General features: G+C 40.1%; 1 protein-coding gene across 1 annotated transcript in view; it reads right to left on the bottom strand.

Annotated features, from left to right (window-relative positions):
- iqgap1 (IQ motif containing GTPase activating protein 1) overlaps positions 1–15,476 on the bottom strand; it is a 56,246-nt gene that overhangs the window by 5,852 nt on the left and 34,918 nt on the right. Inside the window, exons 16-31 of the mRNA XM_088991904.1 lie at positions 14,198–14,288; positions 13,938–14,105; positions 12,909–13,051; positions 12,660–12,830; positions 12,429–12,512; positions 12,273–12,344; positions 10,329–10,398; positions 9,892–10,256; positions 8,846–9,009; positions 7,716–7,940; positions 3,752–3,892; positions 3,591–3,675; positions 2,734–2,966; positions 2,494–2,626; positions 2,238–2,340; positions 404–539 (exon numbers count right to left, since the gene is read on the bottom strand). Coding sequence (XP_088848030.1) covers positions 404–539; positions 2,238–2,340; positions 2,494–2,626; positions 2,734–2,966; positions 3,591–3,675; positions 3,752–3,892; positions 7,716–7,940; positions 8,846–9,009; positions 9,892–10,256; positions 10,329–10,398; positions 12,273–12,344; positions 12,429–12,512; positions 12,660–12,830; positions 12,909–13,051; positions 13,938–14,105; positions 14,198–14,288 — 2,384 coding nt within the window. The remainder of the gene's footprint in view (positions 1–403; positions 540–2,237; positions 2,341–2,493; positions 2,627–2,733; positions 2,967–3,590; positions 3,676–3,751; positions 3,893–7,715; positions 7,941–8,845; positions 9,010–9,891; positions 10,257–10,328; positions 10,399–12,272; positions 12,345–12,428; positions 12,513–12,659; positions 12,831–12,908; positions 13,052–13,937; positions 14,106–14,197; positions 14,289–15,476) is intronic.

The following is a 15,476-nucleotide window of genomic DNA, read 5'->3' as shown; positions in this document are numbered from 1 at the left end:
ACTCCCACCCCAACCCCATCCCTCTTCAATTGCTGCTGTGGACTGCAAATTTCCCCATTGCGGGACGAATAAAGGTATTCTGATTCTGATTCTGATTATCCCGCCCAACTCCAACATGAGCCGATATAAATTTAGACAAAATAAGCCCCAACATAACGGCAGCCAAATAATGTCTGCTTCAGGCTGTGACTGACAGTTGTTCCCCACCCTCAACAACTTGAACACAAGAGGTAAACACATAAAAAGGACTATTAGAAAAAGGCAACCCACCTACAGAAACAATAAATGCTGGGATTAAAATTTAGATTGCCGCGATAAAAAAATTAATGCAGTAAACGGACTGTGATAAATTAATCGCCGTTAACAAGATAGTTTGACACCTCTACAAATAATATGAACTTACTTAAGAAGGAGGGTCTTGGCATCCACCTCACTATTGGCCTCACCAGGGACATCAAATTTGTTGTTCAGTGTTAGGGAAACCTCAGTCTTGCCCATTTGCTCCTTGTTGGGGTCACCGGGTGGGAGAGGATTTTCACCTGTTTGACCCATTAAAACAACACTGAGTAAAGAGTTGTAATAGTTTATATTAGGGCTCAGCAACCATTTTTGTTCTATCTTCTTCAAGCTGCCAACCTCCTACAAGCGACCCTTTTTCCTTTTCTCATTAATGGCATGGGAATTTTGAGTGTGTGACATTGATAGGGTGCATAAACTACAGTGGGTATGACATCGATGAAAAGGTTTCTTCAGCCGTCATCTGTACTTCTTTGAAGGTGTCGGAAGTTTCGCTCCTCATCCAAGAGGCTTTGTCAGCGAACTAAAATTTTGCTGGTAGCTCTGGCCCTATGTATATAGCCCTACTGTCCGGGGGTGGCGGTGCCAGACCTCTGCTATGATAGGTCTGTGCTCTAAGGTTGGGGGGAGTCCTGACTTATTTTTCGTCTATGACTGGCCTGATTGCCCCACTCGCTCTGGTATCACCTCATCAGCATGACTATGCCTATGTGGTAATGATCTAAGAGATCTGTTGTAAGCACGATCAAAATTAAACCTCACACCACCATGGTGATTCAGTGTAGGGTTTTGCTGTTTTATATAGTGGATATGACACTATATATATAATAAGATGCATGAACACACACACACACACTCACTGGGTCTTAAATTGGACAGTGATTTTGACGTTGTTAAATCCAGCTTCTTTCATTTTAGGCAGCTGGCTAAAATAAAACCTCTCCATTCTCATGAGCACCTTGAGGCAGTAAGTCATGCCTTCATCACATCCCTCCTCGGTTACTGTAAAGCACTTTACTTTGGAGTCAGCCAATCCTCCATGAAGCATCTCCAGTTGGTCCAGAATGCTTCTGCTCGCCTCTTGACTGGTACTGTAAGAGGGATCGTATAACTACTCCTCTGGCATCCCCTCACTGGCTCCCTATATAGTTTGGAGTTCTTTTTAAGATCATATTATTGTTTGTTTTCAAATCTTTAAATGACCTCGCGCCCACATACCTCTCCGAGCTCATCTGTCCTTACACACCTTCCCAGCGCCTCAGGTTTGCTGACTAGCCATTATTTGAAGCACCAAGACCTAAACAGAGTCTAAGTGGGGATGGAACCTTTTCGGTTGTTAGTCCCTCTCTCTAGAATGACCTCCCACTCAACATTCGGAAAGCCCCCATGCTGTGTGTCTTTAAAGCCCGTCTCAAAATTAACTTGTACTCTTCGGCATTTGACGCAGTATGACTCAGACATGATCTTAGTTTTACTGCTTGCTGCTCTCTATTGTCTTTGTTCCTAATTTATTGCTTTATTATTGTGTGTATAAAAGTTCCTCCATGTCCAGCACTTTGTTTACAGAAACAGCTGTTTGAAAGTGCTCTAGAAATACAGTTGTGTTGTGTTAAGTGTATTCTAATTGGTTGTTTATTGTCATTTGCCTTGGACATTGTCTGAACTGTGCCCAAACGGCTCCAGCCCCAAGCACCCGTGTCACTGTATTTTTATTTTTGGTAATTAGTACAGACACCTTGGTGCAGAGGTACTTGAGCATGTTTTATTCCTGTATATTGTTATTTTGGCTTCATGACACACCCCACAGTGGATTTTAAATAAAACCAATGGTACATGAAATCTACAAGTGATTTCGAGTGAGAAATTTAAGTTCTTAATTGAACTTGCAAGACCTTCACTGCAGCCACCCTGACTGGGTGCATAGTTTTATATCCACTCACCAATGAGAGACTCTACAGTGGGAACCTCCCCCAGGTCTTCCAGAAGCTCATGGATCGGATCATTATGCTCTGGGGCAATGGCATCCTGATGGTCCAGAAGCAGCTGAGAGTAAAGAACATATAATCACAAATGACAAAATCTAAAATTGAGAAAATAATTTTCAAATGATCAAACAATTGGTGACAGTGGAGGAAAGCCCATAATGCGGGCAATGTTAAAATATGTACGAAAACACAAAGGCATAACCAAACTCACTGTGTGTGTGTTAATCATCTCTCCAATGGAGATGTAAATGACAGGTTTGGTGACAGTGACCAGGTCAGAGTACTGATCCACATTGAATTTATCTTCAAGTGAGGGGACATCACAAGCTGTCAAAAAATATCGCCTGTAAAGCGACAGGAAATATGCATCAATGTAACATTTGACACATTTAAACAACAAATCAAAAAGGGTGTACAACACTTTTTTTTAAGATAGGAACAAATATCACACCTGAACTTTTGATAAGAGTTGCTGAGATATTCGTTAATGGGATTTAGGTGGGCGTTATCTCCGAGAAACATTTTGTTGGAGGCAGCATGCTGCAGCATTTTGGCTACGGAACCCAAGTTTCGGCGCTGCTCAGTAGTGAGTTGGCCACCTGCCGACATCTCAATGATGTCAAAAGCATCTGGGGCAACAATTGCCGGGTTCATATAACGGTAATACAACAGGTTTCCCACGATCTGGAAAAACAAAATGCTGTTACCAAGAGGTCAGTGGGTATGATTCCAAATGCAACGTCTGTCCTATATAGTAGGTGAAACAAAGTCAATTCTCTACAATAATAATTTGAAGATTTTGTATGTGGTTATGCAAGAGGAGGAACGGCTCCTGAATGTATCAGATCACTACTAAGCAGAAAGAGGGAGAGGGCAGATAGATGAATGAGCGAGCTCACCTTGAGACAACAGCTAGAGTGTGTAGAGAGAGGTACGCTTCGACACCGAGGGATTGGCAAAGTGGAAAAAAGCAGAAAGGCCAGAGACAAAAACACAGAACTTATTATGAAACAGGAATCAGATAAGAAAAGCGAACAAAGGAAAGCAGCAGGAGACTGTTACATAGTTGATTCATTAGTCAAAAGCATGTCCGAGACTTGCTGTGGTGAAAATGTTGAATTGGGACGAGCTGGGTGGTACGTGGTTTTCCGAGCCCCCCCAACAACAAGGATAAACTCCCTTAAACTGATACTGTATGTCCATCCTAAGTATAAAGTGAATATTCCACTATTTTGTAATTAGTTTGAAGTGATGCTTTAAAGGTTGTGGATTGTACAACAATGTGAGGCTGAATATAGTCAAAAAAACCTTCAGCAGTTCATCCTCTGTAGCATCTGGGAACTTCTCGTGGAGGGAGTCTTTCAGGACTTTGGAGATGAAACGCATCCCATAGCTAAAGGACACACGATTGGACAGTGTGAGGAACGTGCGGTTTGAATCATCGGACTTAAACCAATATATATACTTACGGAATTTTATCAACAGAAATAATTATCGCAGTAAGGAACTTGTCGGTGACTGTCTTCATGGTCTTGATGGAGGCTTCCAACCTATTACAAACTTCCTCATGGGCCATTGCCTGCTCAGGTGTGACATCATATGGCAGCTTACTGTGGACAACATGTGGGCAGAAAAATACATTTTGAGATCATCTTTGGCTGATTTTTTATATAGTTTCCGAAAGAAGTTTTTAACATCAAAATGTTCATATTTTTTTAGCTTTTTAGTTCAGTTAGCATCTTTTTCCAAGTGTTTTTGATTGAGATATTCTGAACTTTGATGAGTTGCCTTTGACAGTCTGAATTGTTCAGCGCATGGACATGCATACACCAACCATCCAATTTAACAAGTGCAGGGGTCATTTAAAATATGACATTAGGATCTATAAATGTTATTTTTTAAAAGTTTATTATTCTGGAGTAAAAACTTAAAAAAAAAAACGGATTCAGACTAAAGTCAATGAAAAATGACTCATTCAGTCAATTCCTCATACAGTGATACCTCAGCTTAGGAACTTAAGTTGTTCCCAGAAAGTTCCCAGAAGGTGAAACGTTCGTCTGCCAAACATTTATTTCCCATAAGAAACCATTAAAAATGAGAATAATCCATTCCCAGGTACATATAATACATAATTTTCTACTAAATAAGCCTTAAAACTACACAAAATATACCTTATTTTATGTATAATAAATGTGCCATTGTATTGTATTTATTTTGTTATGCTTAGAATATCTTGTTTTCTATCCTTTCACCCCACCCCAACTCCATCCCTTTTCAATTGCTGCTGTGGACAGCAAATTTCCCCATTGTGGGACGAATAAAGGTATTCTGATTCTGATTCTGATTTCTCGGTGATAACACACTGTCCCCTGCTAGCTGCTTTTCATTAATCCAAATCAACAGAAGTTTTTCAACCTATTCTATTGCCTGAGACCGTTGCTTAGACAACACAGAAACACCCTTAGCCACACGTAGCAATGGCCGATTAGGGTACTAGTACGCTAAGTCACACAAACACACACCTCGTTTGTGTTTTTCGATGATCTCCTTCTTCTGCTCGATCGTAAATTTCTTTTGTGTCCTCTTAACACTCGCCTGTGGTGGGGTCTTTTTCGGTCCCATAACAGCAAAAGTACTCCACTCAATACCAAACCACGTCTGCACTCAAAGAAATGATGAAAACTAGTCCGCCATCTACCGTGGCGCTGTTTGACCGTGTGGTTTGGTGTTCATCCGCCGAAAACTAGACCGCCAGCCACCATGGCGCTGTGTGGTTTGGTTTGTCCGCCAAAAATTAGTTCGTCTGCCAAGATTGTGTTCTCGCGAATTTAATGTTCGTAAGGCGAAAAGTTTGTGAGCTAAAGCATTCGTAAGCTGAGGTATCACTGTATACTAATTTGCTGTTCCTAATTAAGCCTCTGGGTGGTAGCACTTAGCACACTAATGCAACACGCTACTGCCCCATGTTTATTGATTTCATGATGGAGGCCGCGAGCCGGATGAAAATTGACCGCATTTGGCCCCTGGGCCAGACTTTGGACATCTTGCTCTAAGTTAAGGAAGTTGGTAAGTGAAGGAACGACACCCACGGGGAATGGATCCATGGATATTAAATTAGGTAAGTCATGGAGCACACACACAGATCTATACCTGAAAGTGTAATTCAGCATGTTGCTGAAAAAGTGCGGACGAAATTCAGGAAACCCCAATCTATGTTGTCTTTGCTCATGGTTGGCAATACGTCACAATTCGCACGTCTGTCTTAGATTGAGCTCAGTTTTATTTCAATCAGAAGAAATGTAAAATTAAACAGTATCAAGAAAAGGAACTCTAACTAGACAAAATTATGGATAAGGCATTGTGTCTAATTGCCGCACACTCTTTATCCTTCTCTTTAATTCAGCCAAATAACTACATGACTGATATATGGTACAGTGATACCTCAGCATACGAACGCTTTAGCTCACGAACTTTTTGCCTTACGAGCGTTAAATTCGCAAGAATATAATCTTGGCATACAAATTATTTTTCGGGAAACACACAAAGTGCCACAATGAGTGATGTGTCGTTCGGGAACGAGACGGTTGTTGGAGCTCCTGAAATGGCAGCCGGCTTTTTTCCCCTCTATTCCCCGTCCCCAGTCTTCGGTTAAAGCTGCACGTAATTGGTCAAGAGCCGTGGTAGAAGAGGGAGGGGACACACGCAGCAGTGTGCGGGGGGGTAGAGGTTACAGAAACACACACACGAAAGGGAGATGACAGAGCTTGAAACAAAAAAAAACAAAAGTGAAATGGTGAGAAAATGGAGAGAAAACAGTAAAATTTGGACTTGTTTCAACTTTATTGATAGAAAAGTGTAAGCAAAGTGTAGACTGCAGGGTTAAAATATCCCATCAGTCAGGCTCCACAAATAACCCGCACAAGCCATCTGTACAATTTTAAGAGAACATACAACCAAGGGAACTAGCTATTAATGAAGTTTCTAGTGTGTCTGCCTGCATCTGTTGCTGTTGCAATATCACAACTAAGATGTACAACCCAGAACTCCTTGAGACACTTTATGCAAAAAGCTATCCATTCCATCAAGCCATCAACGACCATTACAAAGCTAAATAAAACAACTTTATTATCCAGTACAATTTATTTCTTTAATTACAATACCATAGCACATTTATCATACATAAATAAGGTGTATTGTGTGTAATTTTAAGGCTTATTTAGTTGAAAATTATGTTTTATGGGGACCTGACAATGGGTTATTCTCATTTCAATGGTTTCGTATGGGAAATTCATGTTTGGAATCCACACTTTTCGCCTTACACACACTTTCTGGGAACCAATTAAGTTCGTAAGCCAAGGTATCACTCTATTTTTATTCCAACATGCGAAAGATACATTTGCATAGCCCTTGACAATCATACACAAACTAAAATCGAATCCTGCTCCTCCGCATTGTGAGCCTGGCGAACGAATCAGTCGTTCACGAAATAATTTAGGTCAGAGAATTGATCGTTGCGGTCCCCCAAACGAATTAGCTGTTCATGTATAACAAAATGCACCCGCCTGAACAAACTGCTGTCTGTTTGCCATTTATCGTTTTCCCCAATTAAATCCTTATAATTATATGAATACAACTACTGCATACCCCCTATGAATAATTACATATTTTCCAACACATTAGCTTAAAGCTCAACATAGAGTCAGCTTAAGATCCATTCAAGTAGTCATGGAAACTACACCCGTACTCGCTATTGGCTCAGCAGATGACGTAAGGTGGCCCAGTGGCTCATTTGTAGGAGACACGACCAGATCACCAAAAAAGTTTAATTTGACCAAGGCACAAAACAATGAGAGTAAAGCATCCTCTATTTGTGCGACAGACATGTTAACTCATTCGCTGCCATTCCCGATGAATTGAAAAGCATGATTGGAGCGCCATTCTCAAATTTGTTTGCCTTTTTTTCATGTTGGGGTCGGGGGTGCGTTAGAAGCTTCGGTCAGACCTCAGACAATATTTTTCCCTCCCATGAGGGGGGAGGCATTACCTTTTTTCCAGCCGCCCCCACTTTCAATGCACATAACTCTACAACCAAGTAAGCTTGAAAAAAACTATTTTTCTGATGAAAGAAGAGATTCAAAGGTTTCTTACGCTGCATTGAACTATTTATGTAGCAATTTGAGTGAAAATGACAAAAACCCTGGCGCTGGAGTGGACATATATTTGCACATCGTCTGGCAGTGAACGAGTTAAGACACCTGGAACATGTTTTAAATACTGTACTGAAAAAATACATTTGTGCATTGTTTTCATGCAGATTGACTTACTGTATGTCAAGTCGTGTACAGTTTAAATTTCGACTTGGATCAATTTGTCCATTTCATGGTAAAAATCTACCATTGAAATTGCAACGCTGACAATCTCCCCTGATCTCACCTGGCCTCTCCAGTCTGCGTTTCCATCTGGTTGACCCAGCTCTTGTAGATGTCTACTGGGTCGGTCTTGATGTTCAGCGTTTTGTCATCCATAATCTCCTTCACAACTGGTGCCAAGATCTGTCTCAGAGCATTTTGGCCCCTCGTACCTCGATGGAAACTTACTACCATCTTTATGACAGTCGGATTTCCTGTGACAATCTCCTTCATCTGGTCAACTTTTGACCTACAGACAGTGAATGAACACATGGGGTAATGCAACACCTTTTTGATTAAATATTTCCTCTTTAATATTACAGAAAACATATTTACCTTTGTACCTTTATAATAATGGATTTATTATAAACGTATTTTACCTAAATCAAATTTATTTTGATTTGATACCCTGTTAGCATTTTTGTCAGTAGCAGTTCAACTCAATAGTGTCAACCGTCCCTCAATTTTGATAAATGTTGGAAACTCTATTCAAATTAAAGCTGTTTTTTGAAGCACTCCAGGCAAGCAAGGACTTTTTCAAGTGCCCAAATTCCTGGTACACCCGTGACATTGACTTCAAATAAGTGATATTTGCGTGCCAAAATGTTCATGTGACAAATACAAGAAGCTTTTTTTAAATGCCTGTAAGACCATAATTCAACAAATAGAGCAACCAAGACTTTGCCCATTAGAGGCACTTCAAGCCTGTGCCATCACATGAATGCAAAGCATGTCACAACGAGAACCGACAGGCTTGCTCATGTTAGTGACAACAGTAAGTTTGTTGTTTATTTGTTTGTTTGTAATTGGCTTTCCTGAATCACACTAAAATGTTGAACATATGGACATGTATTGCAAACCTGATTTTCACTGAGGACGAAGTGCTTGAGTTTGCAAAACAAAATTTTATATCGTTGAAACAGCCAATTTAAATTTAGGGGTTTTCCTCAGTTCAGATTGAAATTGTGTTTTTGTCCTTGATTGTTCTTTAAAAAAAAAACATGAATCTGTTTCATAGCATTTTTTTAAATGTATTGAGCCGCACTGTATAAATTGAATATGTCCATTTTAATTCTGTGTATGTTTGTGTTCAATTAAAAGTATATTAATCAATCATAGTTCATGGTAAAGGCCCAGATCATTTCGATAACTTACTTGATTTCCTCCTGCAGGGCAGTCTTAAAGAGCTTGAGCAGCAGGTACTCCTCTCTCTGATTTGAGGCATAATTGTATAGGGTGAAGATTACAGAATCCATAAACTTTGTTGATTTATTCTGAGGCATCTGGAAGATCAGCTTGGCAAGATATGTTGGATTGGTCTGAAACCAGGTAATATAACACATTGTCTGAATGTCATTGGATAGGTAAAGTGGGTACAATCTTCATAAAACAATTCAAATGACAGTTTTTTTGTGATGTTAAAAAAGGAAACCAACATGGATCATTTCAATACTTTTTCCAATGCTGGTAACTCCATTGAACATGTTTTCCTTTTGAGAGAGGAAGTACATGAGTGTGTGCTGTCTCCTATTTAACATTAGTTTGAATGTAACTAATTATTTTTACAAAAAGGTTGAACAAGTACACACTTGTACAATCACATTATTTCTGTTTCTTTTTCTTCATCCATCCATTTTCTGTACCGCTTATTCCTCATTAGGGTCGCGGGGGGTGCTGAAGCCTATCTCAGCTGTCTTCTGGCACGAGGCGGGGGACACCCTGAATTGGTTTCCAGCCAATCGCAGGGCACACAAAGATGTACAACAGTCACTCTCACACTCACACCTAGGGACAATTTGGAGTGGTCAATCTGCCTGCCATGCATGTTTTTGGAGTGTGGGAGGAAACCGGAGGACCCGGAGAAAACCCACGCGGGCCCGGGGAGGACATGCAAACTCCACACAGGGAGGCCGGACCGGAATGCGAACCGGCGACGTCTGCACTGTGAAGCCGGTGTTCTCACCACTCGACTACTCGACTGCCCGTTTCTTTTTCTTTCCCTCTGGAAATTGCAGATTTTTTAATGAAGTCAAGTTGTACATTAAAACGTTTGATGAAATTCTGTCAACTGAACAAGGGTGTGCTGATTGTCTATATCTACTCTATAACAGAAACACCTGCAAAATATGTCAACCTGTCATCTTCAGACACATTGGCAGTTTGATGATGCAATCAAAATGTTAATTATACTATGACAGTACCTGTAATAGATAGAAGAGATGCTGGTAAGCTTCCAGTTTGACTCTCTTTTCCTTGCTTAGTGCCTTGAGACCACCTCTGTGTTTGTTCATCATCATCATGTCTGATAGTTGGCCTTTGTTTTTTTTGGTCAGCTTCTTGCTGTGAGACACCACTTCTTGCAGGGTGATTTTGTTCTTCACCAACAAACCAATCTTGATGTCCATCAGGTTCAAGTCATTCTCCAGCTGCTGATTGGAGCGGATGTTGGTCACCACCTCCTCACGGAGCCGCATGAGCTCCAATTCTTCCTGGAAGTCCTGGTCACTGTGATCCAACAGATGGACAAACTTCCTCACCACCGCCATAGGAGGATTTTCGGCACTGGCTGTGTTCAGAAATATGTCAATTAGTCAATGAAAAATTATTTGTTTCCGTAAAACTTGGTTTTCCATCTTACTCAGTGTCTTGTAGTCGTCTCTGGCCTTGTTGGCTCTAATGAAAGCCTGAATCTTCACCACATCTTTGATCTGTGGTGAAAACATTAATCACTCGGCCGTTCAATAGTCCAACAGCACAGAATCCAATCAAAATCACATCGCTAACACATACTAAATGAGCTCACTGCTCCCTAAACCCCAAAGGACCTCAAGTAAATGGTGGACGTTCAAGGGAAGTGTCTGTAAGATCGGATGTGATTTTAACAATTCATTCAACTACATCTAGAGATTATATTGTGCATGCTTTTTGTTTTAAATGATATGGTTTGGATTAAATCAATGGTTGCCAACCGCCGGGCTGCGGACTGGTCTGTGGGTCATTTGGTACAGGGCTGCACAGAAAGAATAAATAACTGACATGTCTACAATTTTATTTATTTTCTGAAATATGCTCTAAAAATTACCAGATTCTCTGTAACATCCGTCTACAGTAAGGGTGTCAAACTCATTTTTTCCCTCAGGCCACATTGTAGTTACGGTTTCCTCTTGGAATTTGAGGAAGCCAGGGGTTTAATCCCCTCCACATATTACATATACATTAGAGCGCACACCAAATTAATGAATAACTAGTTTTGAAATTTGAAGTAAAAAAATAATGACTTTTTTTGTGGTTTACATGGGACAATTTGAAATTTTGGTTAGGACTTTAGCAAGCTTCATGGAACTTGACATGCTTGATTTTTTTTCGCTGGCCGAGTAAAATGATGTGGTGAGCCAGGCGTGTTTTATTTTAAAGGCACATTTACCATAGCGACCAGAGAGTGTTGTAGCCAGACAGGATGTTCCTCATCTCATGATCCGTGTTTATTCTTTTGTTTAGAAAATACAAATACAAAATATACCTTATTTTATGTAAAATAAATGTGCTATAGTATTATGATTAAAGAAATAAACAGTACTGTACAATAAAGTCATTTTATTTACCTTTGTGATGGTCGTTAATGGCTTGATGGAATGGAGTGTCCGGTTTCCTCAGCATTAAACACTTGATGAGGAACGTAACCTTGTTCTTTCACCATCTTGAGGAATGATCCCTTGTAGGTGCTTTCTCTGTGATAATTGTATCTAGTTCTTCATCAATTGTGATCTGTTTAGCTGGGTTGATAGCTTTTTGCATCAAGTGTACAGATAACTTGTGCGGGTTATTTGTGGAGCCTGATTGATGGGATATTTTAACCTTCCAGTCTATACTCTGCTTTTGAATTTTCAAAGTTGAAAAGAGTCTAAATTTCACTGTTTTCTATCAATTTTCTAACCTTTTTTTTTGTTTTTTCTTTTCTTTTTCACTTTTGGTTTTTGTTTTTTTGGTTTTAAAACGTCATCTCCCTTTCGTGTGTGTGTGTTTTCTCTCTGTCTGCCTGTCTCTTTAATGTTTACCCCCCACCCCCACTGCTGGGTTCTTGACCAATCACGTGGCTTTAACCGAAGACGCCATTTTGTCTTTTAGAGAACCGCCTCGCTCTCTCTCTGTCTGTAAACCCATCCCCCACTGTTGCGTTCTTGACCAATCACGTGGCTTTAACCGAAGACTGGGGGCGGGGAATAGAGAAATAAATGCAGTCGGCTGCCATTTTGTTGTTAGAAGAACGGGCTTGTTCGCGAATGACACATCACTCATTGAGGCAGCTCCGTGTGTGTCCCGAAAAATAGTTCGTATACCAAGGTAAACTTTTCATAAATGTAACGTTCGTAAACCGAAAAGTTCGTAAGCCAAGGGGTTCGTAAACCGAGGTCTCACTGTATTATACCTTACATATTTCCTCTGCATGTAACACATCGTTAAAAAACAACATCAGTAAACCAACCCCACCTCACACACAGACGCACGTACACGCACACACACGCACGCACACACACACACACACACACACACACACACACACACACAAAAATATAACACGTACGTGATCTTTGAAGTACTTAAGACGATCTCTGTACTTTTTACGAGCTTGATGCATTCGAACCATTGATTGGATCTAAGAAGGGGAACAAATCTGCTTAAGTGGAAAGTCTTTGCTTCTGATTGTATTGACATTATGATAATTGCAGCATTATTTCACCTTGACAGCATCATCACTGTGGTCTTCTAAATACTTCTTGCGGTCCTTGAATTCCTTTCTCTGTTTGTAGCCTTTCCAATGAGCCTGGGGAAAAATAGTCAGAGGGCTAAATGTATTAGAGTGGGATGAAGTTTCTGAAATGTTTTCAATAACAAAATACAGTAGTCTAAAACGTTTTGTGATGTTGTATCATGAGCTGTCTGCGTGTATACTAAATGGACTTGACCCCACCTGTATTTGTGTAACAGCTGGCTCTTGTGATTTGAGGAAGTTCATCCGTTCCCTGTGGCCCTTCCTCACCAGGTAGCCATAACAACGAGCTTGCAGCTTTGTAATCAGAGCCTCGTTGGCCAACCACAGCTGCTCTCGATTGTAGGCTGTGGTTACCCCTGACACTACAGACTGGGTGAGTGAATGGGTAAAAAAAAGTGAAAACAGCTGAACAGCAGGGATGATGCAGCACTGTACAGGTAAACATACTTGAATATCCTCCTTGTTGAGCTGTGTGTTGTTTTGTATGAAACCTTCTGGTTGCACCCAGGTACCCTCTTTTGTATTCAGGTTGTAATAGTAGTTGTGTCCACCTTTCACCCAGTGTTGTACCCACTCGCTGCCGTTATCACCTGGATATAACAGAGTTTAAAACCAAGATAAAATCTTTATGTCGTTTTATCTTATATAAAAATTCACAGTTTGGAATAAAACATCTTAAATGGCTTGGTTGTACAGTATGCTCCACGGTGAGTAGCGTGTCCTTTTCAGTAGATCAAGACCTGGAGCATTTCATACAAAATGTCACTAATGGGGTCAAGTCCATTTAACTGACTGAAGACCCAAACCACTTTCAGTAGATGATATCTTGTTCTCCAGTTCCATACGCAAATGCAAGGGTCTCTAAATTCTATCTTTAACTCTCAACCACTCCAAGGACACCATGTTTGGCAAATGGCTGGGGAAACTTTGTACATTATTATAATTATTAGTAGTAGTAGTATTAGTAGTATTATTATTATTATTATTAGTATTATTATTATTATTATTATTATTAAGCAGAATTAATTTGTTGAGCAAGAACTTAACTAGTATTGCACAAAAGGCCGTCCGGTCCAACTCCCTGATCAGTGAATTGGGAAAAAATTCCCACGGGCGCAAAACAATCTTGTGGATTGTCCTTCGTAAAGAGTGGATCGAATTGTCTTTACAGTGTTAAGTTAGTGTACACTGCTAGTAGTACACATTTAACTGTGATTTGACGACTACATTTCTACTGCATGTACTGTAGGTGTGAATAATATAGACAAACACACACGCACACCACACACACACACACACACACACACACAGACAAGACATAGAGAGACAGACAGAGAGAGAGAGAGAGAGAGAGAGAGAGAGAGAGAGAGAGAGAGAGAGAGAGAGAGAGAGAGAGAGAGAGAGAGAGAGAGAGAGAGAGAGAGAGACTCAAGTGTCAGCAATATATTTCTTCGCGGTTTTTGGTTGTACACTCACCATCTTTCTTCTTCACTTCTTTGACTTTGGCCAAGTCATCTTGGTATGTCTGTGCACATTCAGAAGTGACTCCATATAGTCCTCCCCCAGGGTTACGCAGAGCTGTGACAGTCTGCGCTGCATCGCCAGTATCCACTGCCTCATTTATGGCGTGAATAGACTGAGAGACTGTTAATACAAATAAAGCACAAGGCCAGCACAATGTAATTTTTTTTCTAATCTTCCAAACGTATGCAGCAGGAACAAATGTCTGTGCTTACACAACAAAGCGTCTTTTGTGTCCTGGTTAGCCTTGAGAATAGCATCTTGGATCTCATCCAGCCAAAGCACAGCAGAAGGATCTTGTGTCTCCTGTATTGACATTGAAAATATGCTGAACGTGCAAAAAAACTAACTAGAGATGTAACAAAAAGCGGTTTGTATCAGAAAGAGGCTTTTGATTTCAAAGATGTGAGTGCACAGAATGGAATCGTTCCACTTGTAATTTTTTTGAATTATGTATTAAATCATGAAGTGTCCTTGAGTGTTTTGAAAGGCGCTAATAAATGAAATGTATTATTATTTTACTGTCGCAATACATCATGAAGGAAATGCCACATTTACATTTTCACTTTAAAAAACATCCTTGAACTGTACTGAATCTTTATTTTTGAACCCCCTAGCAGCTTAATCACGTCATTTTTCATTTTGTGCTTCACAGTGGTTTCTCTGTAATGAGCAGCTGTATTCTTTTTTCCATTCAGTCTTTTAATTTATTTTTTGAAATTCCAACAGTTGGTTATGCCTAAGCAAACTACAAAATTTGATTTTGGTTTTATCTCACCCACCCCCCTAAAACAACAGTTTCGTGCTTCAAAAAGTGTCGTGTTTTTAGTATATAATATGCATGGTAAAGCTTCAAAGATTGTAAAATTTGGAGTCACTACTGCCAAAACATTTCGTCACATCTGTACACGCAGCAACTATCATAGACAGTACAAGCAATAAATCAGTCACAAAGTCACTAGAAAGCACCAGGGAGTCAAACTAAGATCAAGTCTAAGAAATGCTGAGTCAAATGTCAAAGAGTACAAGTGAGTTTTGAGGCAGGTTTTAAATGTTCAGTGGCAGGTCATTCCAGAGAAGGACCAACAACGAAAAAGGCTTGATCCCCTCTGAGCCTCTGTTTAGTTCTTGCCAATTCTATTAATGTGTGCATCCTAAAATGAAGAGGACACTATGGGACATGCTGATATTGGTTTCATGTTTTTTTTTTTTTTTTTTTTTTTACCAAGAAGGTAATTTTATTTCAATTTTACAGAAAAGGTTTAGGGTGTGAACATCAAAAATGATTTCCGTGAGCATGAAGAGGGGCATTTTTTAAAATTTCATAGACCAGTTTTGGGCTGTGAACTCAAAATGCTCTGACCCGGATTCCAATCGGGGTTGCTGCCGCAACGAGTACTAACCACTACACCAATACGTTGATCGTGATCTTTTGTTAGATCGCATGACAAGGTGATATGATATTGTTATGAACTGATGCTATACAAATAGTTG

The sequence above is a fragment of the Hippocampus bargibanti genome, linkage group LG03 (assembly GCF_051943395.1).
Source record: "Hippocampus bargibanti isolate YZ-2025 linkage group LG03, ASM5194339v1, whole genome shotgun sequence".
Classification (NCBI taxonomy): Eukaryota; Metazoa; Chordata; class Actinopteri; order Syngnathiformes; family Syngnathidae; genus Hippocampus; species Hippocampus bargibanti.
The sequence above is the reverse complement of the archived record's forward strand: the minus strand, read 5'-3'. Positions and strand labels throughout refer to the sequence as shown.